The 23,401-nt window shown below is 55.9% G+C and overlaps 3 protein-coding genes across 7 annotated transcripts; all 3 read left to right on the forward strand.

Annotated features, from left to right (window-relative positions):
- The first annotated feature begins 198 nt into the window (after positions 1–198).
- RPUSD4 (RNA pseudouridine synthase D4) lies at positions 199–4,045 on the forward strand. The gene is made up of 7 exons (XM_065040606.1): positions 199–692; positions 1,424–1,589; positions 2,241–2,442; positions 3,096–3,189; positions 3,269–3,419; positions 3,560–3,657; positions 3,748–4,045. The coding sequence occupies exons 1-7, from the start codon at positions 543–545 to the stop codon at positions 3,931–3,933; spliced, it is 1,047 nt and encodes a 348-aa protein (XP_064896678.1). The 5' UTR covers positions 199–542; the 3' UTR covers positions 3,934–4,045.
- Positions 4,046–4,236: 191 nt separating this feature from the next.
- Positions 4,237–10,682, forward strand: PANX3 (pannexin 3). 2 transcript variants are annotated; one of them, XR_010467954.1, is made up of 6 exons: positions 4,237–5,000; positions 5,814–5,941; positions 6,729–6,943; positions 7,015–7,628; positions 7,955–8,063; positions 10,409–10,682. XR_010467954.1 is itself a non-coding variant. In XM_005509181.3 (5 exons), exons 1-5 carry the CDS (start codon positions 4,820–4,822, stop codon positions 8,002–8,004), a joined length of 1,188 nt encoding a protein of 395 aa, XP_005509238.2. In that variant the 5' UTR covers positions 4,237–4,819; the 3' UTR covers positions 8,005–10,522. The 2 variants fall into 2 exon arrangements, 1 of the variants encoding a protein (XP_005509238.2); XM_005509181.3 differs by having other exon boundaries at positions 7,955–10,522.
- Positions 10,683–11,657: 975 nt separating this feature from the next.
- NRGN (neurogranin) lies at positions 11,658–23,327 on the forward strand. 4 transcript variants are annotated; one of them, XR_010467959.1, is made up of 6 exons: positions 11,658–11,774; positions 12,091–12,264; positions 13,630–13,685; positions 20,216–20,422; positions 20,610–20,685; positions 23,174–23,327. XR_010467959.1 is itself a non-coding variant. In XM_065040620.1 (4 exons), the coding sequence occupies exons 1-3, from the start codon at positions 12,111–12,113 to the stop codon at positions 20,420–20,422; spliced, it is 417 nt and encodes a 138-aa protein (XP_064896692.1). In that variant the 5' UTR covers positions 12,091–12,110; the 3' UTR covers positions 23,174–23,327. The 4 variants fall into 4 exon arrangements, 2 of the variants coding, with proteins under 2 accessions (XP_064896692.1, XP_064896693.1); XM_065040620.1 differs by lacking the exons at positions 11,658–11,774; positions 20,610–20,685; XR_010467960.1 differs by lacking the exons at positions 11,658–11,774; positions 12,091–12,264; positions 13,630–13,685 and adding an exon at positions 17,396–17,615.
- The last annotated feature ends 74 nt before the right edge of the window (positions 23,328–23,401 follow it).

A 23,401-nucleotide genomic window follows, 5' to 3' on the forward strand; every position in this document is an offset into this window, starting at 1 on the left:
TATTGGATAGAAAAGGGGAAGAAGGGCAGGAGGAAGGAAGATGGCGGTGGGGACCGGTGATCTGCCGTTCGCGCTGTCTCCATTGGGCGGTCTGCGTGTCGCTCAGCTGTTCGCTCCTTTCGATTGGACGGGCGAGCTGAAGCACCACCTCCGCGCCTCAGCTAATGGCTGGAAAAGAGGAAAAGGGGAAGTAGGATAGCGGCGGGGACGTCCCCTGAGGCCCGCCCTGAGCGCCGCCGCCATTGGCTGAGGTGGATGTCACTCGGATGTTTGTCCTTTTCCGATTGGCTGAGTGGGCTGAAGCCCCGCCTCTGCGCTGCATCCATTGGCTGGAAAAGGGAAAGCCTGGAAGGAAGATGGCGGCGGCGAGAGAGGGCGGAGAGCGGAGAGCCTCCCCTGAGACCCGCCCTTTGCACCACAGCCATTGGTCGGCCCGAGCGTCGCTCAGCTCCCCACCCCTTCCGATTGGACGAGTGGGCTAAACCACCGCCTCCGCTCCATCGCCATTGGTCAGAAGGAGAAAGAGGGGCAGAGGCGGGAAGATGGCGGTGGCGAGCGGCAGCCTGCGGCGCTGCTGGCGGCCGGCCGCGGCCTTTCACCGCGCTGCGCACACCGGGCGGGCGGAGCCGCTGCGGGCTGAGGATCTAGCGGAGCGGCTGCGGGCGCGGAAGAGCGAGGAGGAGAAGCGGGAGGTGAGCGATGAGTCCGGGCGATGGGGAGGGATGGGGGCGCACTACAACTCCCGGCATGCCCCGCGCCCCTTCCCGGCGTGCCTCGCGCCACACACGTGGCGCACACGTGTAGCGGGAGCGGGTCCCTCGTCGCGGGCGGATCTGGGGACCGGGCGGTGTCACCCGCGGGTTTTTCCTCCCGGGCGAGGATCTGGGGTGGAATTTGCGGGATCTGAGAATAATTTAACCTAAGATGTGTGCGAATTTCCAGTAGCTGTGAGCTTGGTTAAATGTTGTGAGGTGTTACATATTCATGCAAGTTTTAGGAGCACCTATACATATTCATAACCTGTCCCCAAGAAGGCGGTTCTTATTACAGTGAGTTCCAGGAGATCATTTCCATAGTCTGCACCTCTGGCTCTTCCTGGTTGTGCCTGCGCAGTGATTGTGAACCGGAGGCTTTGTGCATGGTCACGTTTGGTCCAGTGTGATGAGCTGGCTGGGACTCCGACTGCTGGGTTGGTTAAAACGGGTGTATCTCCCGTCCTGTGCCCGAGTTTCTGTTATCTGATCCACCCAAGGGTTTTTATCTTTGCAAGGCTTGTGAAGTCGTCAGCAAACTCCTGTTTCTCGTACAACAAGTCACACAAAGCTAAGCAAGCCTCGGCAGTTGTGATGTGGGTTAAGACTCTGTTAGCTCGTTAGTTCTTTAATTAGTTAATTCCCTGTATCACCGTTCCCTTCTCCCCCAGACCCCCCCGGACCCGGCGCGGCGGCGGCTGCGGGAGCTGGCGGCGCTGGGCGAGCGGCTGCAGCGCGTTCACCCCAACGTGCTGGCCAAAGCGCTCCGGCGAGGGACCGTGTACCAGGACGAGGAGATCGTGGTGATCAACAAACCCTACGGGCTCCCCGTGCACGGTGAGGGGAAACCGAGGCGGCTCTGCGGCGCTGACAGCGGCTCCTCCGTCCCCAACCTGGGGTTTATCACCTTTTGTCGCCACATTCACGTTGCATTTTGGGGGTAATTTAGGGCAGGTGGATTTTCCATTGGAAATTCCCTTTCTGTTCTCAAGCAAAAGTAACTTGGATTTATTAGCACTGAGATAAAAGGCACAACTGCCTTCTTTTTTATATATGGTTTGTATCAGGATTTTCCAGAATATTACCAAACTAATTTTGCACAGTAATCTGCAAGACATAAACCATTCACACACAAATTTTTCACCTCATGTTAATTACTCTCTAAACTATCGTACAGCGGATGAAGCAGAGGTTTGTAACAGGTGGATAAAGTAAAATCAATGAAAAATACCAGTTGCCTTCCCATCTTGAAAGCACAAAACGTATTTTATTTCTGCTGAAATCTCGAGGAAGCATTTGTAATTTGTAGTTACTTTTGCTTTCTCCGAGAGACTGCAGGTATTAAGATATAGATATTAACACCTCGTGAATACGTTTAACTTTCCATTTAGCTATAGCTTTATTCAGCATGACTGTAGATAAGGGGAGCATAGTATACACCAAAATATTGCTAATTAACGCACTGTTAATGACCCGTGCGTTCCGCAGGCGGCCCCGGGGTCAAGAACAGCATTGCAGACGTGCTGCCGATATTGTCCAAGATGCTGGAGAACATGAAAGCTCAACCCTTGCACCTTTGCCACCGGCTGGACAAGGAGACCACGGGGCTGATGGTGCTGGCGCGGAGCGAGGAGGCGGCGGAGCAAATCCGGCTGCTCTTCAAAACCCGCCAGGTGGAGAAGGTTTACTGGTAGGTTTGGGCGGAGAAATGGGTTTGAAGAGGGGGAACGTGGGGGTTGTGGGAGCGGTGGGGGGTTGTTTGTGGTCCCTCGAGACTCTTTTTGTGGGCTGGATGGTGGGGAAAGGGGCTGAGGCTTCAACTCACACAGAATGTCAGGGATTGGAAGGGACTCACTGAGAAGAAGCTTCTTTTCCTCTTTCACTGGAACCTCCTGTATTCCAGTGTGTTTGGGGCAGGAGAACAAAGGAGTGAGCCCTGAGCTGCCTCAAAATGGCGGCAACAGAGTCACCTCAGGGCTCAAAATGGCGGCAACAGAATCACCTCAGGGCTCAAAATGGCGGCACCAAGGGAACCAGTTTTGGGTTTTTTTGGCTTCGATGCAAGACTCTACACTTGCCCTTGTTCTATTTCATTAAATGTTTCCCTGCCCAGCTCTCCATCCTGTCCAGGTCTCTGATGGCAGCACAGCTTCCAGTGTCACCACTCCTCCCAGCTTGGTGTCACCAGCAAACTTGCTGACAGTCACTCTATTTCCTTGTCCAAATCATTGATGAATATATTGAATAATATAGGCCCCAGCACTGACCCCTGAGGACTCCACTAGATTGAGGCTCTGCCCCATTGACCCCATTCCCCTGCAGACCCCTCGTTTCCCTCCACAGGGCGATTAGCGTGGGGGTCCCAGACCCCACCGAGGGAATCGTGGAGATCCCCATCGTGGAGAAGCAGGTGCAGAGCCACCAGCCGCACTACAAGGTGAGCCCCGAGTCCTCTGTTTCCCCCTCTCATCCCCCCATTATTCACCCCACGGCTTCACCCTCTCGTCCCCCTTCAGATGACACTGGCCCCCAACTACTGCCTGGCTCCCGAGGACGGAAAAGTGCTGAAAATCCGCAAGAAGCGGGACGCCGAGAGCGCCGTGACGCGGTTCCGCGTCCTGGGCAGCTCCTCCGCCTGCTCGCTGCTGGAGCTCCAGCCCATCACGGGTGAGCCTTTCCACGCTGAAATCTGGCCTTAAACGCAACTTAAATCCTAATTTTAGGCTGAAACCCTGGGAATAAACCACCCAGAGGCGACGTTTTGCTGTTTAGCGGTTTAATTCATCATCACGTTTTTCCCTCCTCAGGGGTGAAGCACCAAATCCGCGTCCACTTGGCGTACGGGCTGGGCTGCCCCGTCCTGGGGGATCACAAATACTCGCACTGGAGCAAATTGGCGCCCCAGGTAAAACAAATCCCCCCCCGGGGGGCTCCCCCTCGCAGTTTTCAACCCCCAGCTCGCTGTAAAATTGATATTATTTTGTTCTTGTCGCAGAAACTTCCCGAAATCACGCTGAGGCGGCTGAAGCTGGCGCAGAGCAAAGCCCGGCACGTCCCCCTGCACCTCCACGCCCTGCGGCTCTCGCTGCCCCTGCGCCAGCGCGTCGAGCTCTTCTGCAAACCGCCCCCCTTCTTCCAAAACACCCTGAACAAGCTGCAGCTGGACATCGCCAACGAATAACGAGGATTTCGGTCTCTTGGCGGTGAGAAGAGCCGCTCACCGGGACAAACGGGGTGGGGGATTTGTCCAATTTGTGTTTGGAACGTGCAATAAAAGCCCCGGATGGCTCCGAGGTAGAAGGTTCTGTGTCTCTCGGTCCGTGGGTGCTGTCGCTCGCTGTTTAAATCTCTCCCTCTTATCCTGGCGACATTTCCATGCAAAAATCCATCGAAAGCGCAATTTGGCAGCGGCAGTGGGTGGTTTATTGCTGCGATGGGAAATTCCTCGCTCCGAGCAGCGCCGGGACTCGATCGCTGCTGCTTTGGGCACCGACTGCGCCGCCGGGAGGAACTTTTCCCTCCCGATATCCCGTCGTTACTTCCAGACCCCGTTACCGGCTCCCTCGGCGGCTCCTTCCCCCTCGCCCTGAGCGGAAAAATCACAAACCTGTTGAACCGCGGCTGATGTTCTGCCTCAAAATCACATTTGGTGGCCCTTGGCCTGTCCCCAAAACCTTGGCGCTGAGCGGCAGGAACTTCTCCAGCGCTTTGGCTGCTGCAAAAAGGCTCTTTGTACCTCCAGATACCTGGCAGGAGCTTTTTGAACGGGTCCCCCCTCCTCCCCGGGGCAAAAACACCCAGTGGGAGCCCCAGGCCGCCAGAAATAAACCCACTGATGAGAGAGGGATGTAAAACCACGAGGAGCCGCAGCCAGGGCGGAACGTCGCCTTCCCGCCTTGCTATTTATTTATATTTTTCTATTTCGGGGCGAAAAGCCTTCCCTCTGTAATTACGGGTGCGCTCGCCGCGCGTTTAAACTGCCATTTAACAGATAAAAGCCTCTTTTCGAGCCGCTCACATCTCAGACGCCACCGGGAAGCAGGAGCTTCGTTTTCCTCGCCCCAACCATGTCGCTGTCACACGCGGCCGCCGAGTACATGTTATCGGATGCTCTTCTGCCGGAGAACGGCGGGTCCCGCGCCGAACGGCTGCGCCTGGAGCTGCCCAGCGACCGCCTGCTCAAGTTCGTCACCGTGGGGCTGCCGCTGCTCCTCGTCTCGCTGGCGTTCGCCCGCGAATTCTCCGCCGGTGAGTCCGCACGCGGGCGTTTGGACGTTTTCCAGCCCCGTGGAAATAATATTTGAAGAGTTTTTATTTCCTCGCTGATACTTATTGATCTTAATGGGTTATCGGCGCTTTCGGGTGGTTTCCAAGGGGAGGGAGGCGCCGGCAGCTGAACAATATTAGAAATAACTGCTCCTATTAGTGAAATTGTTCAGCGCTTTCTATTAGACCTCAGGTGTAATGATGTGATTTAGTAGGTGAGAATTTGATAAATAAAAATCGGTGCGGAGCTCTAGGAAAAGGTGGATAAAAAGAAGAGGGCGAATCTCAGACGCAGCTTTTTTTCCGAGTACACTATTTATGATGTGAATACCCAAATAATTTAACAAAGCATTTACTAGTTGACCCACTTCTTGCTCTTCTCAATGGGCGCTGATTGTCTTGGATTGTTATAGTGTGTTTTTATGGTGTTTATGTGTGATTTCAAGTACAAATATCTGTATTTAAGTTCTCCATATCAATGTTCAAGTGAAGGTTTACCATGGAGATATGAGACGATCTTCATCGAATTAACTTTGGTGATTATCTCAATTTATTTCATAGTGAAGATTAAGTATTAAATATCAGCTTGTGGGGTGGAAATCCCAAACTTAGCAGCTCCTTGGGACATTTTCTCTATGCGGTTTAAACATCGCTCGCCCTATTCTATGTGTTGTTAGGACATCTAGAGCAGGACCTTGGTTTGACTTCACTTCTGGCCCATCTCTAATCCTCCCTCAAAGCATTTGCATTCAGGAAGCCCCAAAATGCCTAAGAATGGGTATTTTCTCCCCGCAGGCTCGCAGATCAGCTGCTTCTCCCCCAGCAACTTGACGGCGCAGCAGTCGGGCTACGTGGACGCGGCGTGTTGGGACTCGCTCCTGCACCACGGCCGCGGCGGCACCAAATCCCTCTGGGCGCTCAAGGTCTGGGGTTCGGGTTCCCGGCCGGGAGCCCCGTTCAGCGGTGGCGACGGTTCCTCAGCGCCTGCTTGTGGTGCTGATCATAATTGGGGCTGGGTTGGGTGGATCTAATAACTTAGGGACTGAAGGCCTTTAAAAATCATTTAGTAATCTAAGATCACTAAAAGCAGGATTAACTCAGTTGAAAATTTGATCCTTAGCCTTGCAACTGCCATTAGTGTTAATACACCTATAGTCTATAGTCTATACACCTAATTTCAAAAATGTAAGCCTCGTGCTGCTATTATTACAGTTGGATTACATTAGATGCGTTGCTTGGATTACATTATATTATTTTGAAAAATCAGGTTTAATTCACAAATCTTTATATCATGAGGCTACTTATGAAATAAGTTATATTATGAAATATAATGCATGTGTTGATTATGTTAATATGTCTCTAAACCCACTCAAGTATGAGCTTGTCATAGCAATTTAAAATTCTAAGGCAACATCAACATTGATATTGGCAATCAATTAAAAAAGAAATCTAATGAAGCCATGGTTTAATTTCCCAGTTAAATATATTTAATGACTATCAAGCTGTGGAACTTCACACTGGATCCTAAAGTCAGTGGATTAGACCCTCAGTGAACATAAATTAGCTGATTTATTGAATTGAGCGCAGCCGCAGCAATTTACCAGTACTGACAATGTGGATTTATTCACCTAGTGGGTGTCGTTTTGTGAACAAAAGTTACTCCTTGACAAATAAGTGACTTTCAAGTTCACAACTGTGGCTTGTTTCCAGGTGTTCCCGTACTCACTGCTGGCGCTGGCGGGGCTGATGTTCCTCCCGGCGCTGCTCTGGCGCTCCGCCGCCGCCCCCGCGCTCCGCTCCGACCTGCTCTTCGTCGCCGACGAGCTGGACAAGTCCTACAACCGCTCCGTGCGCCTGGTGCAGCACATGCGCAAGGTCCAGCAGGCCAGCGCCGAGCCCGAGCGCTTCTGGGAGGAATACGAGAGGTGAGGGCGCCGCCACCGCCGCCGCGCCGCGTCCCCGCCGCGTCCCTCTGAACCCCTTTTGTGTCCCCAAGGGCTCGGCGGGAGAGGTATTTCGAGTTCCCGCTGCTGGAGCGCTACCTGACCTGCAAGCAGCGCGCGCACTCCTTGGTTTTCATCTACATCCTGCGCAACGTCCTCCTGCTCTTCCTTTTGGTGGCCGCCTGCCTCTACCTCACCTTCCTCCACCTCACCGGTGCCTTCCAGCACGAATTCAGCTGCTCGGTGACAACCGGGGAGCCCCAAATTCCCCCGCTCATCCCCTGCAAGCTGCTTTTCTCCTCGATCTTCCAGCTCCTCAGCATTGCGCTCGGCGGCGTCTACGTTGTGCTGGTCCCTGTCGTCGCGTACAACGCGCTGCAGCTTTGCCGCTGGGACAAGGGGCTCCTTGCCGTCTACGAGATGCTCCCGGCCTTCGACATCCTCAGCCGCAAGATGCTCGGCTGCCCCCTCAATGATCTCAACCTCCTTCTCCTCTTCCTCCGCGCCAACGTCGCCTGTCTCGCCTCCTTCGGCCGCCTCAGCGCCGTCGGCACCTTGAAAGAAGCCGCTGCCACCGACCAGGGCGACATCGACACTGTTGTGGACTTCATGACGCTGCTGGCCGGGCTGGAGGCCACCAAGCCCAAACACCAACCTTGTGCCAACGGTAGGATTATTTTTGGGGGGGAGGGATATTTTCCTTCTCATTTTTCATGAACCCACCCTTTGCCAAGACCTGAATGTTTTTGGGGGAGAGTTTGGGGGTTGACGGATCCGTTTACAGCCGTGGTTTTAAAAACCCAAGGCGTGGGCTGTTGGTTTTAAAAAACCCACCCAGGTTGAGCTGTTTTTAGCATCCTGGTTGGCATGGCAACCGCAAGGGCTAGCACAGCTGGTGCCCGGGCTAGTCAGGACCAAGATCCCCGTTTGCGATCGCCTGGTTAATTAATTTCCTCCTTAATTAACTCCCTTCTCTTCCCCCTCCTTGCCCAGGGGTGGATGCATTGGGAAAAGCCTCCCGGGACTCGCAGGGCTCCGCCTGAGCCCAGGAGATCTGCTGGGATCCTGTTGGATCCGATTCCTTCTCGCCGGCGTCGCTCGAGTGCGTTAAGCTCCACTTTGGATACAACCTGGTGGGGTGACAGCCAGAATGCAACAGCCGGGCTGAGCCCCCTGTCCCTTCCTGGTTTGGGGGTTCCCCTTCTTACTCTGAGCTCGGCCCAGTTCCCCAGGGCTCCCCAGTCTGCCCCCAGCCTTGTCTCAGCTCCCCAGGGATCCTCAGGGATCCCAAGGGCTCCCCAAATCACCCCAAGACTCCCCAGTTCTCCCATCATCGCCCCTGGGTTCCCCAATCCCTCCCCAGCCTCATATCAGCTCCCCAGGGCTCCCCAGGACTTGCCTCGTCTCCCTTGGGCTCCCCAGTCCTCCCCAAGTCTCTCCATGGCTCCTCAGGTATCCCCAGTCCTTCCCAGGGCTCCCCAAATCACCCCAGTCCTCCCCTGGGCTCCCCAAGGGTTCCAAGGACTTGCCTGGGTGTCCCTGGGGCTCCCCAAGTCTCCTGGGGCTCCCCAGGGGTCACCTGCGTTCCCCAGGACTCCCCAGTCTTGTCTCAGCTCCTCAGTTCTCAAGTCTCCCCGGGACTCCACAGTTCTCCCCATGTCTCTCCAGGGCTCCTTAGGGATCCCTGGTCCTTCCCAGGACTCCCCAAATCACCCCAGTTCCTCCCCAGCTCCCCAGGGTTCCCCTCAGCTTTTTCAGGGTACCTAGGACTTGCCTTGGCTCCCAGGGATCCCCAAGTCTCCCTGAGGCTCCCCAATTCCTCCCCAGCCTTGTCTCAGCTCTCCAGTTCTCCCCAAGACTCTTCTTGGTTCCCCCAGGGCTCCCCTATTGATCCCAGGGCTCCCCAGTTCTCCCCAGTCCCTCCCCAGCCTCACCTCATCCCCCTTGGGCATCCCAGGGCTCTCTTAGTCTCTCCTTAGCTCCCCAAATCTCCCCAGTTCTCCTCAGCTCCCCAGGGTTCCCCTCAGCTTTCTGGGGCTCCCCTTGGGCATCCCAGGGCTCCCCAAATCTCCCCAGGCCTCCCCTCATCCACCCAGGGCTCCCCAATTCTTCCCCAACCTTGTCTCAGCTCCCCAGTTCTCCCCAAGTCTCCCCAGTTCTCCCCAGGGCTCCCCAGTTCTCCCCAGCCTCACTTCACCCCCTTGGGATCTTCAAGTCTCCCCAGGACTCCCTAAATCTCCCTGGTTCTTCCCAGGGCTCCCCAAGTCTCTCCTTGGCTCCCAAAGTCTCCCCAGTGCCCCCCAGTTCTCCCCAGTCCCTCCCCAGCCTCACCTCACCCCCTTGGGCATCCCAGGGCTCCCCAAGTCTCTCCTTGGCTCCCCAAATCTCCCCAATTTGGGAGGGCTCACCAGGGTTCCCCTCAGCTTTCTGGGGGTCCCTAGGACTTGCGTTGGCTCCCCAGGGATCCCCAACTCTCCCCAGGGCTCCCCAATTCTTCCCCAACCTTGTCTCAGCTCCCCAGTTCTCCCCAAGTCTCTCCTTGGCTCCACAAGTCTCCCCAGTTCTCCCCAGGGCTCCCCTTTCGTTCCCAATTCTCCCCAGTGCTCCCCAGGACTCCCTAAATCTCCCTGGTTCTCCCCAGGGCTCCCCAAGTCTCTCCTTGGCTCCCAAAGTCTCCCCAGTGCCCCCCAGTTCTCCCCAGTCCCTCCCCAGCCTCACTTCACCCCCTTGGGTTCTCCAGGGCTCCCCAAGTCTCTCCTTGGCTCCCCAAATCTCCCCAGTTTGGGAGGGCTCACCAGGGTTCCCTTCAGCTTTCTGGGGGTCCCCTTGGGCATCCCAGGGCTCCCCAGGGATCCCCAAGTCTCTCCTTGGCTCCCTAAATCTCCCCAATTCTCCCCAGGGCTCCCTAAATCTCCCCGGTTCTCCCCAGGGCTCCCCAAGTCTCTCCTTGGCTCCCCAAATCTCCCCAGTTTGGGAGGGGTCCCCAGGGTTCCCTTCAGCTTTCTGGGGGTCCCCTTGGGCATCCCAGGGCTCCCCAAGTCTCCGCAGTGCTCCCCAGTGCAGATTTTAACATCTGCACCATCCGAGGGTCCTTGGGCATGAATTTTGGGTATGAAACAAGAAAAACCCTGCAGAAAAACGTGTGTCGGAGCAGCCGCCGCTGGTTGGAACTGGGAGGAACTGGGTGCGCGTGACGCCGCGGCGGCTCCGGCTAATTTTAGAGGCGTGAAAAAGCTTTTCCACCGCGGATTTGCTGGATCCTGCAGCTCTTCCCGCGTCCCCGCTCGCTCACACGTCGCCTCCAGGCTCCCCGGCTTGTGGAGGAGCCAAAAAGCAGCAGTTTTACCCCAAAATATAAGCGCCGAGCAGCCCCCAAAGCCCCCAGGCAGGGAGTGAAGCAACTCCCTTGCAAATCCACATTATTCAAGATTCTGCTTTAATTTACAGCGTCCTCCGGTTCTGCTCGAGCAAACGGAGCACGGAGCTGAGGGAGCGGTGAGATTTAAGGGAAATCATGGAATTTCGGTACAAATTTTGATTAAAATTAGTCTAATAACATCATGGGGGTTTTGGGGAAGGTTTGTGGGTGCGGAGAGAGAATTGTTGGTGTCGCGGTTAAACTGGTTTGCGGAGTCCCAGCGTCTCATGTGATGAGGGGCCGGGAACCATGAGTTATATAAAAAAAATGTATAAAAAATCAAATAAACCCCAAGACGGTGGAGCTGAGGCTAAAAAAAGAGCCGGGGAGGAGGGAGCCCAGGGGAGGCGGCTCCTGGTTTATGTAAAACATAATTTGGGGCTGCAAAGCGCCCCAACTGGGTCTGGGGGGTTGCCAAGGATATTAAAGTGACACTGGGGGGAGACAAAGGGCCCCAAAGTGGGGCTCTGGGGGTCTCAATGGCCCCAAAGTGACACTGGGGGGAGGTCAAAGGACCCCAAAGTGACTCGGGGGGAGAAAAAGGGTGTCAGAAAAGGGTTTGGGGGGTCCTAAGGGCTCCAAAATGGGGCTTTGGGTGTCATAAGGGCCCCAAAGCAAGATCAGGGGGTTTCAAGTGTTCCTGAAATGGGGTTTGGGGGGCTCCTGATGGCTGCAAAGTGACACTGGGGGGCTGCTAATGGCCCCAAAATGAGGCTCAGGGGGGTCCCAATGGCCCCAAAGTGACACTGGGGGGAGCCAAAGGACCCCAAAGTGGGGTTCAAGGGGGAAAAAAGGGCATCACAATAAGGGTTTCGGGGGTCCTAAGGGCTCCAAATTGGGGCTCTGGGGGTCCCAAGGGACCCAAAGCAACACCAGGGGGATTCAAATGGCCCCGAAATGGGTCTCAGGGGGGTCCTAGTGGCCGCAAAGTGACTCTGGGGGCTGCCAGTGACCCCAAAATGGGGCTCAGGTGGGGTCCCAATGGCCCCAAGGTGACACTGAGGGACCCCAAAGTGGGGTTCCCAGGGGGGAAAAAGGGTGTCAAAAAAGGATTTGGGGGGCCTAAGGGCTCCCAAATGGGGCTCTGGGGGTATCAAGGGTCCAAAAGCAAGACTGGGAGGGTTCAAAGAGCCACGCAGTGGGTCTTAGGGGGGTCCCAATGGCGCCGAAGTGACACTGGGGAGGGGGTCAAAGGGCCCCGCATGCCAGGCTCCGCCCCCGCACCGAGAGCCCGCCCATGGGGCGTGCCCAGCGTCTGGGGGTGTGGCCAGCACACATGGATGTGCCCGGCACGGGGGCGTGGCCAGCACCGGGGGCGTGGCCTGGGCACGGGAGGCCGGTTGCCAAGCAACAGCTTCCTCAGCACAGCCAGAGACGCCGGAGCGGCCTGGTTGGGTCGGAGCGGGGAGAAGGCCGGGAATGGGGTTGGGAACGCGGGGCCCAGGGAAGGGCGTGCGGGCCGGGGTGTGGGGAACCCGGGGAGACCAGGGAGACCCGGGGGGGTGAGCGAGAACCGGGGGTCGGGCTGGGCCGCCGCTGCGCATGCGCAGTTCGAGGTGGCCGGGCGGGCGGGCGGGCGGGTGGAGCGCCCCCTAGTGGCAGCGCTGCCTCCCACCGTCCACCTCCCGTATCCCTGAAGCCACGTGTTCGAGTCCCGGCGCCGCCCGGTCGGGGGTGCGGGACGCGGCTGACCCCAACCGTGCTGCTGCAGGGAGCCGGGGAGAGGCGCCCATGTCCGTCCCCTTCTCCAGCACCAACGTACGGCTGCCTAATGGCTTCGAGAACCTGCTGGAGGGGCTGGTAAAGGAGGTGCTGCGGGCGCAGCCCAAGGACGTGGTGGGTTTTGCTGCTCAGCACTTCCAGACGCTGCTGGAGCAGAGAAAGGGTGAGTGGGGGGCGTGCCACATCTACCCCTCATGCACAGCCCCAGGGTATCAAGCCTGCCTGTGTGTGCCCGTCCCCACAGTGTCAGGCCTGCTGTGTGTGACCATCCCCAGGGTGTTAGACCTACCCCATGTGTTCATCAGTGGGGCATCATGCCTGCCCATGCACCCATTATTCAGGGTGTCAAACCTACTCCATGTGCCCATCCCCAGGGTGCCAGGTCTACCCCATATACCCATCCCAAAGGAGCCAGGTCTGCCCACATGCCCATACTTGGGGTACCAGGTCTATCACACATGCCCAGCCCCAGGGTTTCAAGCTTGCCTGTATGTCCCATCCCCTTGGCGTCAGGCCTGCCCATGTGCCTGTTATTCAGGATGTCAGTTCTACCCTGTGTGCCCATCCCTGGAGCATCAGACCTGTGTGTGCCCATCCCCAGGGTGTTAGACCTACCACATGTGCCCACCACCAGGGTGTCAGGGCTGCCCCATGTGTCCATCACTGGGGTGTCAGACCTTTTGTGTGTGCCCATCCCTGGGGCATCAGGTCTGCCCCATGTGCCCATCACCGGGGTGTCAGACCTGCCTGTGCACCTGTTATTCAGGGTGTCAAATCTACCCCATGTGCCCATCCTTGGGGTGTCAGGTCTACCCCACATAGGATGCCAGGTCTATCCCAGGTACCAATCCCTGGGGTGCCAGGTCTATCTCACATAAGCATTCCTAGGGTGCCAGGTCTACTCCATGTGCCCATCCCCCGGGGTGCCAGGTCTACCACATGTACACATTCCTGAGGTGCCAGGTCTACCCCACACGCACACCCCTGGGGTGCCAAGTCTATCCCTTATGCCCATTTCTGGAGTGCCAGGTCTACCTTCTTTGCCCATCAGGGTATCCGACCTACCCCATATGCCCATCCCTGAGGTGACAGGTCTACAACACATGCCCTAAAGCCCTGCACCCCCAGATCCTTTACCCCAAATCCTTCACCGTAAACTCTGCACCCCCAAACCCTTCTCCTCGAAATCCTGTCCCCCAAATATGTCACTGGCCCACACTCCACACCCCTAAATCCCACACCCCCAGATCCTGCACCCCAAACCCTACACCCCAGAGCCCTGCACCCCCAAACTCTGCCCTACCAAACCCTGCACCCCAAATCCTGCACCCCGGGATCCTGTACCCCAATAACCCCACACCCCAAAATCCTGCACCCTCAGATCTTGAACCCACAGATCCTTCCCCCAACACCCTTCACCCCTAAAACCCCTATCCCTCAAATCCTCCACCCTGAAACCCTGCACCCCAAAACCCTTTACCCCAAATATGTGCCCATCCCCATGGCCTCAAGTCTCCTCCATTCCCAGCCAGCTCGGCCGACCCGGCGCAGGAGGACCAAGATCTCATCCAGCCCCCTCTCCAGGTAGGATGTCCCTCCTTGTCCCTCCTTGTCCCCTCTGTCCCGCTGGAGAAATCGGGGTCCCTGGGGCCCAGGAGGGAAGCTGCGTCACACCCGTTGTCACGGTAAAGGCCGCCCGCACCCAAAACGAGGCTTTTTGAGCCCAAAACAAAGCTTTTTGAGCCCAAAACAGCACCAACACACCATGATTCCTCCCCAAAACATGCTCATTGTGATGCAGCAGAGCCAAGTGCGTCCCTAAAAAGCCCCTATTGGGGACAACCCCATGGGGAGCTGACCCCACTGCTTGCCCCAAATCCCGATTTGGCCCAATTTTGCAACATCTCGACCCAAAACGAGGTGCCATGGTTCAAAAAAAAGACCCCAAAAAACCTTCATTTCCCCTCCGGGCTCTCGTCCCTCTCTTGGGGGGTGGATGAGCTTTTTTTAATGAGAATATTTCTTAACGAGGTCCCTGCCGTTATTAGCGACTCCCACCTGAGATTCCTCACTGAAACCAAACCCGGGTTTAGGAGCTGGGCCGAGCTCAAGATGGTAATTTTAAGCTCTATATTTAGGCCTCCGCATTCCCACAGGTCGGCAAAACATTTAATAGCAGGGAGGTGACATTGTCCCCCCGCCATGAGATTTGGGGACAGCGGGTGGGTCCCCAAATCCCATTCCAACCCATTACACTTGTATTTTAGGGTAGGGGAGCCCAAGCTCAGCCTAATTTTGCACCCCCCCCCCCCAAATCCTGTTTGTACCATATGCGCTCGCCCACGGCACAGGGGGAAAAACAGGAAGGAAAAACGGGGGGAAAAGATGAAAATAATACTAATAAGAAATCTGGCGTGACCCCCCGGCGCCGGCTGCTTTGCCAGCCGCCCTGGGCCCCTTTCCAGCACCACATTTGGGTGGTTTTCCAAGGATTTTCGTCGGGTTTTAAAGCATCTTTTACCACCTCGGCGCCACCGTCTCCGACGCTTGGCGGGATGGTTCGTGCCACCCGCGGTGGCCCCAAAACCATCCAAATGATCCGGATTTAGGGGCTGCTGGAAAAGCGTCCCCCCAATATTTCCTCCCCAGGGGGGATATTTTTTCAGATGAAGGAATGGTTTAAAAAAATCAGGATCTGGAACGGGCTCAAAAGCGCCGTTAATGATTAGAAATGTTCTGGCATTTCGTGTCCCTCCTCCGCAGCCGCAGCCGCCGGCTCTGCCAGGGCCGGGGCCGCTTTTGGGGACAAAAACAGGGTGGCGACCGCTTTGCCTTTGAAACTGCTCCAAAACGCCCCGATTTTGTGTATTTTTAGGGGTTTACTGGTATTTTGTGTGTTATTTTTGGGGTGAATTTTGCCGGATCTTTGCACAAATCACCCCAAAACATCCCGTTGTCCCTCAATGGGGAGTGATGGAGCTGAAGGGTCTAAATTAGGGAAAAGGGTCATTTTCCAATCTAAACATCCCAGGGGAACAGGGGACGGGTCTGGGGACAGGGATGGGGACCGGTGGAACAGGGACAAGGGTGATGATGGGGACAGTGACAGGGATGGGGACAGAGATTATGGGGCTGAAGTTGTGGATGGGGACAAGGATGGGGCTGAGGTCGGGGTTGGGGACAGTTTTGGGGACATGGCTGGGGACAGAAATGATGGCACTGAGGTCAGGGATGGGGACAGGAACAAGGCTGGGGACAGAGGTGATGGGGTTGTGGGTGGAGATGGGGACAAGGGTGGGGACCAGGATGATGGGGTTGAGGTCAGGGATGGGGACAGAGATGGGGACAAGGATGGGGTTGAGGTCAGAATGGGGACAGGGACAAGGATGGGGACAGAGATGATGGGGCTGAGGTCAGGGTTGGGGACAAGGATGGGGACAAGGCTGGGGACAGAGGTGATGGGGTTGTGGGTGGACATGGGGACAAGGGTGGGGACCAGGATGATGGGGTTGAGGTCAGGGATGGGGACAGAGATGGGGACAGGGATGGGGACAAGGAAGATGGGGCTGAGATCAGGGATTGGGACAGGGTTGGGGACAGAGGTGATGATGGGGCTGAAGTTTGGGATTCAGTGAGGGGACTGCGGACAGGAACGATGGTGGTGACAGGGCTGGTGACAGGACCGGTGGCACCAGTGGGGACAGTGCCAGTGCCAGGAGTGGGGACAGTGACATCCACGGGACAGTGACACTAATGGTGACATTGCCGGTGATGGCAGAGAGGACGGCCAGTGCCACCAGCCCCTGCGCGGGTCACAGCGCGGTGACAATCCCATGGGGACGGGACACAGTGGCGTTTCCGGAGCCCACGGGCGACTCTGCGGTTGCTTAGCAACCCCCAAATGGGAGGCGAGTGAGGGGGACGGGGGGAGTCCCCCCGCTCCAATGTGTCCCCTGTGTCCCCACTGTCACCTCGGGGGCCTGGGAAACACCCCGAGTTTGGGGGGGTGGAATGGTCCTGAGAGCGGGGAGGGGACCCCAAAAGTGGAGGCCCCCTCTATTTTTGGGGACGTGCTGCTGTGGTCACCCCTCCTCACCCTCCTCATCCTCACCTTCTTCCTCATCCTCACCCTCACCATCCTCATCCTCCTCATGTTCATCCCCATCCTCATCCTCTTCATCCCCATCTTTAGCCACATCCTCATCCTCACCCACCTCATCATCTTCCTCCTCACCCTCGTCTTCATCCTCACCATCCTCATCCCCATCCTCATCCTCTTCATCCTCATCCTTATCCTCATCTTCATCCTCCTCATCCTCTTCATCCTCATCATCCTCATCATCTTCATCCCTGTCCCCATCCTCTTCATCCTCACCTCATCCTCATCTTAATCATCCTCATCTTCATCCTCACCATCCTCATCATACACCTCCTCATCCTCATCTTCGTGCCCTTCTTCAGCCCCACACCCATCCTCATCCTCACCATCCTCATCATCATCATCCTCACCTTCCTCATCATCACCAGCCTCATCTTTATCTTCCTCATCCCACCCTCATCCTCATCCTCATCTTCATCTACCTTATCATCTTCATCCCTGTCTCCATCCTCTTCATCCCCATCCTCACCCTCACCTCATCCTCATCATCTTCATCCTCCTCATCATCCTTGTTTTCATCATCCTCATCCTCATCTTCATCTACCTCATCATCTTCATCCTCATAATCTTCATCCCTGTCTCCATCCTCTTCATCCCCATCCTCACCCTCACCTCATCCTCATCATCCTCATCCACCTCCTCATCACCCTCATCATCTTCATCCCTGTCCTCATCCTCTTCATCCTCACCTCATCCTCATCTTAATCGTCCTCATCTTCATCCTCCTCATCCTCATCATCTTCATCCTCCTCATCCTCATCATCTTCATCCCTGTCTCCATCCTCTTCATCCCCATCCCCATCCTCACCCTCACCTCATCCTCATCCTCCTCATTCCTCATCCTCCTCATCATCCTCATCCTCATAATCTTCATGGTCATTGTCCCTCTCCTCATCTTCCTCATCTTCATCTTCACCATCTTCATCCTCCTCACCATCCTCATCCTCATCCTTTACCATGCTCATCACCTTCATCCTCCTCCTCTTCCTCTCCCTCATCCTCCTCCAGGACCAACCCCCTAAACCAGATCACACACTTTTTCCCCTTCTTTCCCCCCCTGCCCCAAACCACCCATCACCCCTTAAAAACAACACCCAACCAACAATCTGCAAATTCAACCCGTTCAAGACTCGCAGGAAAACTGACGGAGGCAACAAATAAAAGCACTAAAAAAGGAACAAAAAATAAAAAAGGGGTGGGGGGAAAGAGCCCGGTGAGCTGATAGGCTGGCCGGGCGCAGCGCGTTACGTAGGCGAGCGCTGGGACCGGCTCAACTTGCCGCCCGCGCCGGGAGAGCAGCCGGTGCCACCGGAGCCGCCGAGGCCACCGCCGCCTGCGCCATGGACTGCTGCAACGTACGTGAGCCCGCCGGGTTGTCCACTGGGGGGGCGACCCAGGGGTCGGGGTGATATGCGGGGGGGCGGGGGGGGGGTGGCGATGCGGCACCCGACTCTGCGTTTCCCCCGAATTTACACCCCCCGTCTCACCGTCCCGCTCGGGAAAGTGCCCCCGGCCCCAAAGACGGGGGCTCCGCTTTTATTCGCCTTCTATCCCGCTTCTATTCCCCTTCTATCCCGCTTTTATCGCGCTTTTATTCACCTTTTATCGCGCTTTTATTCACCTTTTATCGCGCTTTTATTCGCCTTTTATCGCGCTTTTATTCGCCTTTTATCGCGCTTTTATTCGCCTCTTATCCCCCTTTCACTCCGCTTTTATTCATCTTTTATTCCGCGTTTATTCCTCTTTTATTCCCCTTTCATTCCCCTTTCCCCCCCCCCTCCACCCCCCCGGCGACTCTCACATGTTGCTTGTGGATAAAAGGCCAAATCGAGGTGAAACCCCCGAAATCCTCCCCTCAACCACTTTGGGAGCTGGTCCCACACACTTTCCCCCCATTTTTCCCTTTTCCCCCTCTTTTCTCCCCCCTTTTATTCCCATTCCCCCCCCCTTTTATTCCCCTTTCCCCCCCTTTTATTCCCCTTTCCCTCCCTCCCCAGCTGGCAGCACAGAGCAAATATATAGGATTTCCTCCCTAAACATAAAGATTTCCCCCCCTAATTAAAATCTCTCTCCCTGATTTAGGGTTTAACCCCCTGCATATACAATTTCCCCCCCAATATAGCATTTTCTCCCCTTTGCATGTAGGAATTGTCCCTTGCATATAGAATTTTGCCCCTCGTATATAACATTTCCCCCTCTGAATAGAGTATTTCCCTCCTATAGGATTTCACCTATATATACACATTTCCTCCCATGGATATAGGATTTCCCACCATGGATATAGAATTTCTCCCCTTGGCTACAGGATTTCTCCCCCAAATTTAATTCCCCCCCATATATAAGATTTCACCCCTGGATATACCATTTGTCCCCTGGATATAGAATCAATCCCTCCATATATTTTCTCCCTTGAATATAGGATTTATCCCTTGGATATAGTTTTCCCCCCATCCACACATAGGATTTTTCCCCTGCATATAGGATTTTTCCCTTGGATATAGTTTTCCCCCATCCACATATAGGATTTTTCCACTGCATATAGAATTTTCGCCCCCTATATATAGGATTTCCTCCCTTCTGGGTATAGGATTTCTCCTCTGTATATAGCATTTCTCAACTGGATATAAGATTCCTGCCCTGGATATAAGATTCCTGCCTGGATATAGGATTTCTGCCCTGGATATAGGATTTCCTCCCTCCAAAATATAGGATTTCCACCCTCCATATAGGATTTCCAGCCCCGCCGATAACATTTCCACCCTGACCGCATCATTTTCCACCCTGGACCCGTCACTTAAGCCGCCGCGTTCACCTTTTATTAAACACCTGAGGAACTTCACGGAGCCCCCAAATTGGACAATTCCAAATCACCCTCCCCCCAAAAAAACCCCATAAATCTAATGTAAATCACTCGGGGGGGGGGGGGGGGGGGGGGGGTGATGCAAACTTGACGCCGGAGCATCCAGCGCTGGTTTAACCCCATTTTATTTGATTTGATCCCCATTTTTGCCCCCTTGATCCCAACATCCGCTCCGATGGATGCGGGAGGAGTGAGCTGCAGTGATTTCTATTTGGCGCTTAGAGCCCCCCCCCAAAAAACAACATTCCCCCCACGATTTAAGTCATTAGATACGCTCCTCAACCTGCCCCACTGCTAAAAATGGGGGTTGTGCGCTAAAAATGTGGGTTGTGCACTAAAAATGTGGGTTCTTTGCTAAAAATACGGGGGATTTTGCTAATAAGGGGGTTTTGCTAATAAGGAGGCAGTTGATGAAATTATGGGGGGTTGTGCTAGAAATGAAGGTTTTCTGCTTAAAATTAGGGTTCTTCACTACAAGTTTGGGGTCTTTTCCTAAAAGTTAGGGGGTTTGCTTAAAATTAGGGGGGTTTTGGCTAAAAATTCGGGCTCTTGGCTAAAAATTTGGGTGTTTTTCCAGTCTCTTGGGGGATTTGCAACCAAAGGTGATGCGGGGGGGAAGATACTCAGCCCTAATTGTGGCCGTGCCTCAGTTTCCCCTGTTACATCCCGGGTAATTCAGGATGGGAAAATGGGTGAAAACATCCCCCAAGGAGCATAAAAACCCCAAAAACTTTTAGGAAAGAAGCCAAATTTTTAGCAGAAAAGCCTTCATTTCTAGCACAATTTTATCAACTGCCTCCTAATTAGCAAAACCCCCTTATTAGCAAAAACCCCTTATTATCAAAACCCCCTTATCAGCAAACTCCCCATATTTTTAGCAAATCACCCACATTTTTAGTGCATAACCCACATTTTTAGTGCCGAGGGTAATAGAGGAGTTTATTTGATGACTTAAATTGTGGGGGAAATGTTGTCTATTGGGGGGGTTCTAACCCCCAAGGACAAATCACTGCAGCTCACTCCCCACTTCCCGCACCCACTGGAGCTTGAGAAACGTGATATTTGGGTTAAACCCCCCCCCCATATTTTGGGCAGGAGGGAGCGTGCACGAAGCTGGACGAGGACATCCTGGACATCCCCCTGGACGACCCCGACGCCAACGCGGCCGCCGCCAAAATCCAAGCGAGTTTTCGGGGCCACATGACCCGTAAGAAGATCAAAGGGGGGGAGATCGACCGAAAACCCAAGGACGCCGAATGCGCCAACAGCACCCGCGGCGGCGACCTCCGCAACGGCGATTAGGTACCCCCCCCCCCCACTTTCCCATCGTCCTGCCCCAAAATTAGGCTGTTTTTCAACACCAAACGTCCTTCCCCGGGCGGAAAATTGGGTTTTTTATTCCCAAGAGGCCCCCGCTTGGCCTAATTTTTTGGGAGTAGCGATGCTGGGAAGGCGCAGCCCTAGATTTGAAATCGAATTTCTCCCTTAGCAACACCACCCCGAACGCCTCGCCTCAGCACATGCTATTTTTAAAAGCCTGTGTCACAGTCTCCTGGCAGGAAAAGGTAACATTTTTAAGGAAGAAAAAGGGGGAAAAAGGGAAATAAAGAGCCCATGGAGACGAGGCTGCGGGGGGGGTGTGTGTCCTGTGTCCCCTGAACTGGGGTGGGGGTGAGGTGGCTGGTGTGATTGGGATGGACTGGGGAGACAGTGGGAGTGTAGTGGGGAAACTGGGGATACAGTGGGGATGAACTGGGGGATAAACTGGGGATGAATGGGGGATAAACTGGGGATACAGTGGGGATGAACTGGGGGATAAACTGGGGATACAGTGGGGATGAACTGGGGGATAAACTGGGGATGAATGGGGGATAAACTGGGGATACAGTGGGGATGAACTGGGGGATAAACTGGGGATGAATGGGGGATAAACTGGGGATACAGTGGGGATGAACGGGGCAGACAGTGGGAGTGTAGGGGGGATGAACTGAGGATGTATTGGGGATAAACTGCGGATGAATGGGGGATGAACTGGGGATACAGTGGGGATGAACTGGGGGATAAACGGGATGAACTGGGGAGACAGTAGGAGTGTAGGGGGGATGAATGGGGGATAAACTGGGGATGAATGGGGGATAAACTGGGGATACAGCAGGGATGAACTGGGGGATAAACTGGGGATGAATGGGGAATTAAACTGGGGATGTAGTGGGGATAAACTGGAGAGACAGTGGGGATGAATGGGGGATGAAATGGGGAGACAGTGGGAGTATAGTGGGGATGGACTGGAGATGAATGGAGGATAAACTGGGGATGAATGGGGGATGAACTGGGGATGAACTGGGGAGACAGTGGGAGTGTAGTGGGAATGAACTGGGTTTTAGTGAGGATGAACTGGGGATGAACTGGGAACACAATGGGGATGAACTGGGTCACTATGGGGATGAACTGGGGATGCAGTGTGGATGAACTGGGAATGTAGTGGGGGATTAACTGGGGATGAACTGGGGATGCATGGGGGATAAACTGGGGATGCATGGGGGATAAACTGGGGATGAACTAGGGAGACAGTGGGGGTGTAGTGGGGATAAACCGGGGCTGCAGTGGGGCTGAACTGGGGAGGCAGTGTGGATGAACTGGCGATATAGTGGGGAGGAACTGGGGCTGAACTGGGGTTGTACTGGCGCTGCTGTGGGGCTGAACTGGGGCTGCAGTGGGGAAGCAGCTGCCAAGCGCAGGGGCTGTGCAGCTCCTCAGGGCCACACCCCTCGTTAGGGCCACTTCATTAGGGTCACCTTGTTAGGGTCACCTCGTTAGGGACACTTCATTAGGGTCACCTTGTTAGGGCCATGTTGTTAGGTGGGCTGAGCAGGCACACATGGGGTGCAGGGTGCTCTTCTGGGGTGGGTGCAGCAGGGTGCAGGGTGCAGGTAGCAGCAGCAGGGTGCAGGCAGCAGCAGGGTGCAGGGTGCAGGCAGCAGCAGGGTGCAGCAGGGTGCAGGGTGCAGGTAGCAGCAGGGTGCAGGGTGCAGGTAGCAGCAGCAGGGTGCAGGGTGCAGGCAGCAGCAGCAGGGTGCAGCAGGGTGCAGGGTGCAGGCAGCAGCAGGGTGCAGCAGGGTGCAGGGTGCAGGCAGCAGCAGGGTGCAGGGTGCAGGTAGCGGCAGCAGGGTGCATGGTGCAGGTAGCAGCAGCAGGGTGCAGCAGGGTGCAGCAGGGTGCAGGGTGCAGGCAGCAGCAGGGTGTGGGTGGGCTGCAAGTAGGTCACGGGCAGGGTGCAGAGAGGGTGCAGCTGCAGGAGCGGGGTGTGGGTGGGGTGTAAAGAGGGCAGGGGGGTGCAGGGTGCAGGCGGGGGGGATGGGGTGCGTACAGGGTGGAGGAGCAGGGTGCAGATGGGGCATAGAGAGGTTGTGGGATGCAGCAGCAGGCACAGGAGCAGCGTGCAGCGGGGCACAGGGCACAGGCTGCAAGCAGACACGGGCAGGGTGCAGGAACAGGGCTCAGGGTGCAGGTAGGGCACAGTGCAGGCAGGTGCAGGAACAGGACACAGGCAGGTGCAGACAGGGCACAGGGTGCAGGAACAGGGCTCAGGGTGCAGGGCACAGGCAGGCTGCAAGGTGCGGGTGTGCACAAGCAGGGTGCAGGCAGGACACGGGGCACAGGTAGGGTGCAGGCAGGGCACTGGGTGCAGGTGAAAGGGCTCAGGGTGCAGGCTCAGGATGCGGGTGCAGGTACAGGGTGCAGGTACAGGGCACTGGGTGCAGGTACAGAGCACTGGGTGCAGGTGCAGGTACAGGGTGCAGGCTCTGGACACTGGGTGCAGGCACAGGGCACTGGGTGCAGGTACCGGCTGCAGGTACAGGGCACAGGGTGCAGGTACAGGACACTGGGTGCAGGCACAGGGCACTGGGTGCAGGTACCGGCTGCAGGTACAAGGCACCACGTGCAGGTACAGGGTGCAGGTGCAGGCTCAGGGCACCGGGTGCAGGTACAGGGTGCAGGTGCAGGGCGCTGGGTGCAGACTCCGGCAGCACTGACGCTTCTCTCCCCTCGCAGGTCCCTCCCGCCGCCGCCCGGTCCCCCCCGCTGCCCGCAGAGGCCCCGGAGCCGCCGCTTCGCCCCCCCAGCCCCGCATGTGCCCCCCGGGGCCGCCCCCGCCTGCCCCCCCCCGCCCCGGACCCCCCCAATAAACAGAGCTGCTGTGACATCACCCGGCCACTGTGACATCACACAGCCGCTGTGACGTCACATGGCCACTATGGCATCACACGGCCGCTGTGACAT

The sequence above is a fragment of the Columba livia genome, chromosome 24 (genome assembly GCF_036013475.1).
Source record: "Columba livia isolate bColLiv1 breed racing homer chromosome 24, bColLiv1.pat.W.v2, whole genome shotgun sequence".
In the NCBI taxonomy this organism is placed as follows: domain Eukaryota; kingdom Metazoa; phylum Chordata; class Aves; order Columbiformes; family Columbidae; genus Columba; species Columba livia.

Coding starts and splice junctions, on each gene's coding strand:
- RPUSD4 (XM_065040606.1), top strand. CDS start 543: ATGGCGGTGGCGAGCGGCAGCCTGCGGCGCTGCTGGCGGCCGGCCGCG. Junction 2,443..3,095: donor CAGGTGGAGAAGGTTTACTG/GTAGGTTTGGGC, acceptor TTCCCTCCACAG/GGCGATTAGCGTGGGGGTCC. Junction 3,190..3,268: donor GCCACCAGCCGCACTACAAG/GTGAGCCCCGAG, acceptor GTCCCCCTTCAG/ATGACACTGGCCCCCAACTA.
- PANX3 (XM_005509181.3), top strand. CDS start 4,820: ATGTCGCTGTCACACGCGGCCGCCGAGTACATGTTATCGGATGCTCTT. Junction 5,001..5,813: donor CGCCCGCGAATTCTCCGCCG/GTGAGTCCGCAC, acceptor TTCTCCCCGCAG/GCTCGCAGATCAGCTGCTTC. Junction 5,942..6,728: donor AATCCCTCTGGGCGCTCAAG/GTCTGGGGTTCG, acceptor GCTTGTTTCCAG/GTGTTCCCGTACTCACTGCT.
- NRGN (XM_065040620.1), top strand. CDS start 12,111: ATGTCCGTCCCCTTCTCCAGCACCAACGTACGGCTGCCTAATGGCTTC. Junction 12,265..13,629: donor GCTGCTGGAGCAGAGAAAGG/GTGAGTGGGGGG, acceptor CTCCATTCCCAG/CCAGCTCGGCCGACCCGGCG. Junction 13,686..20,215: donor TCATCCAGCCCCCTCTCCAG/GTAGGATGTCCC, acceptor TATTTTGGGCAG/GAGGGAGCGTGCACGAAGCT.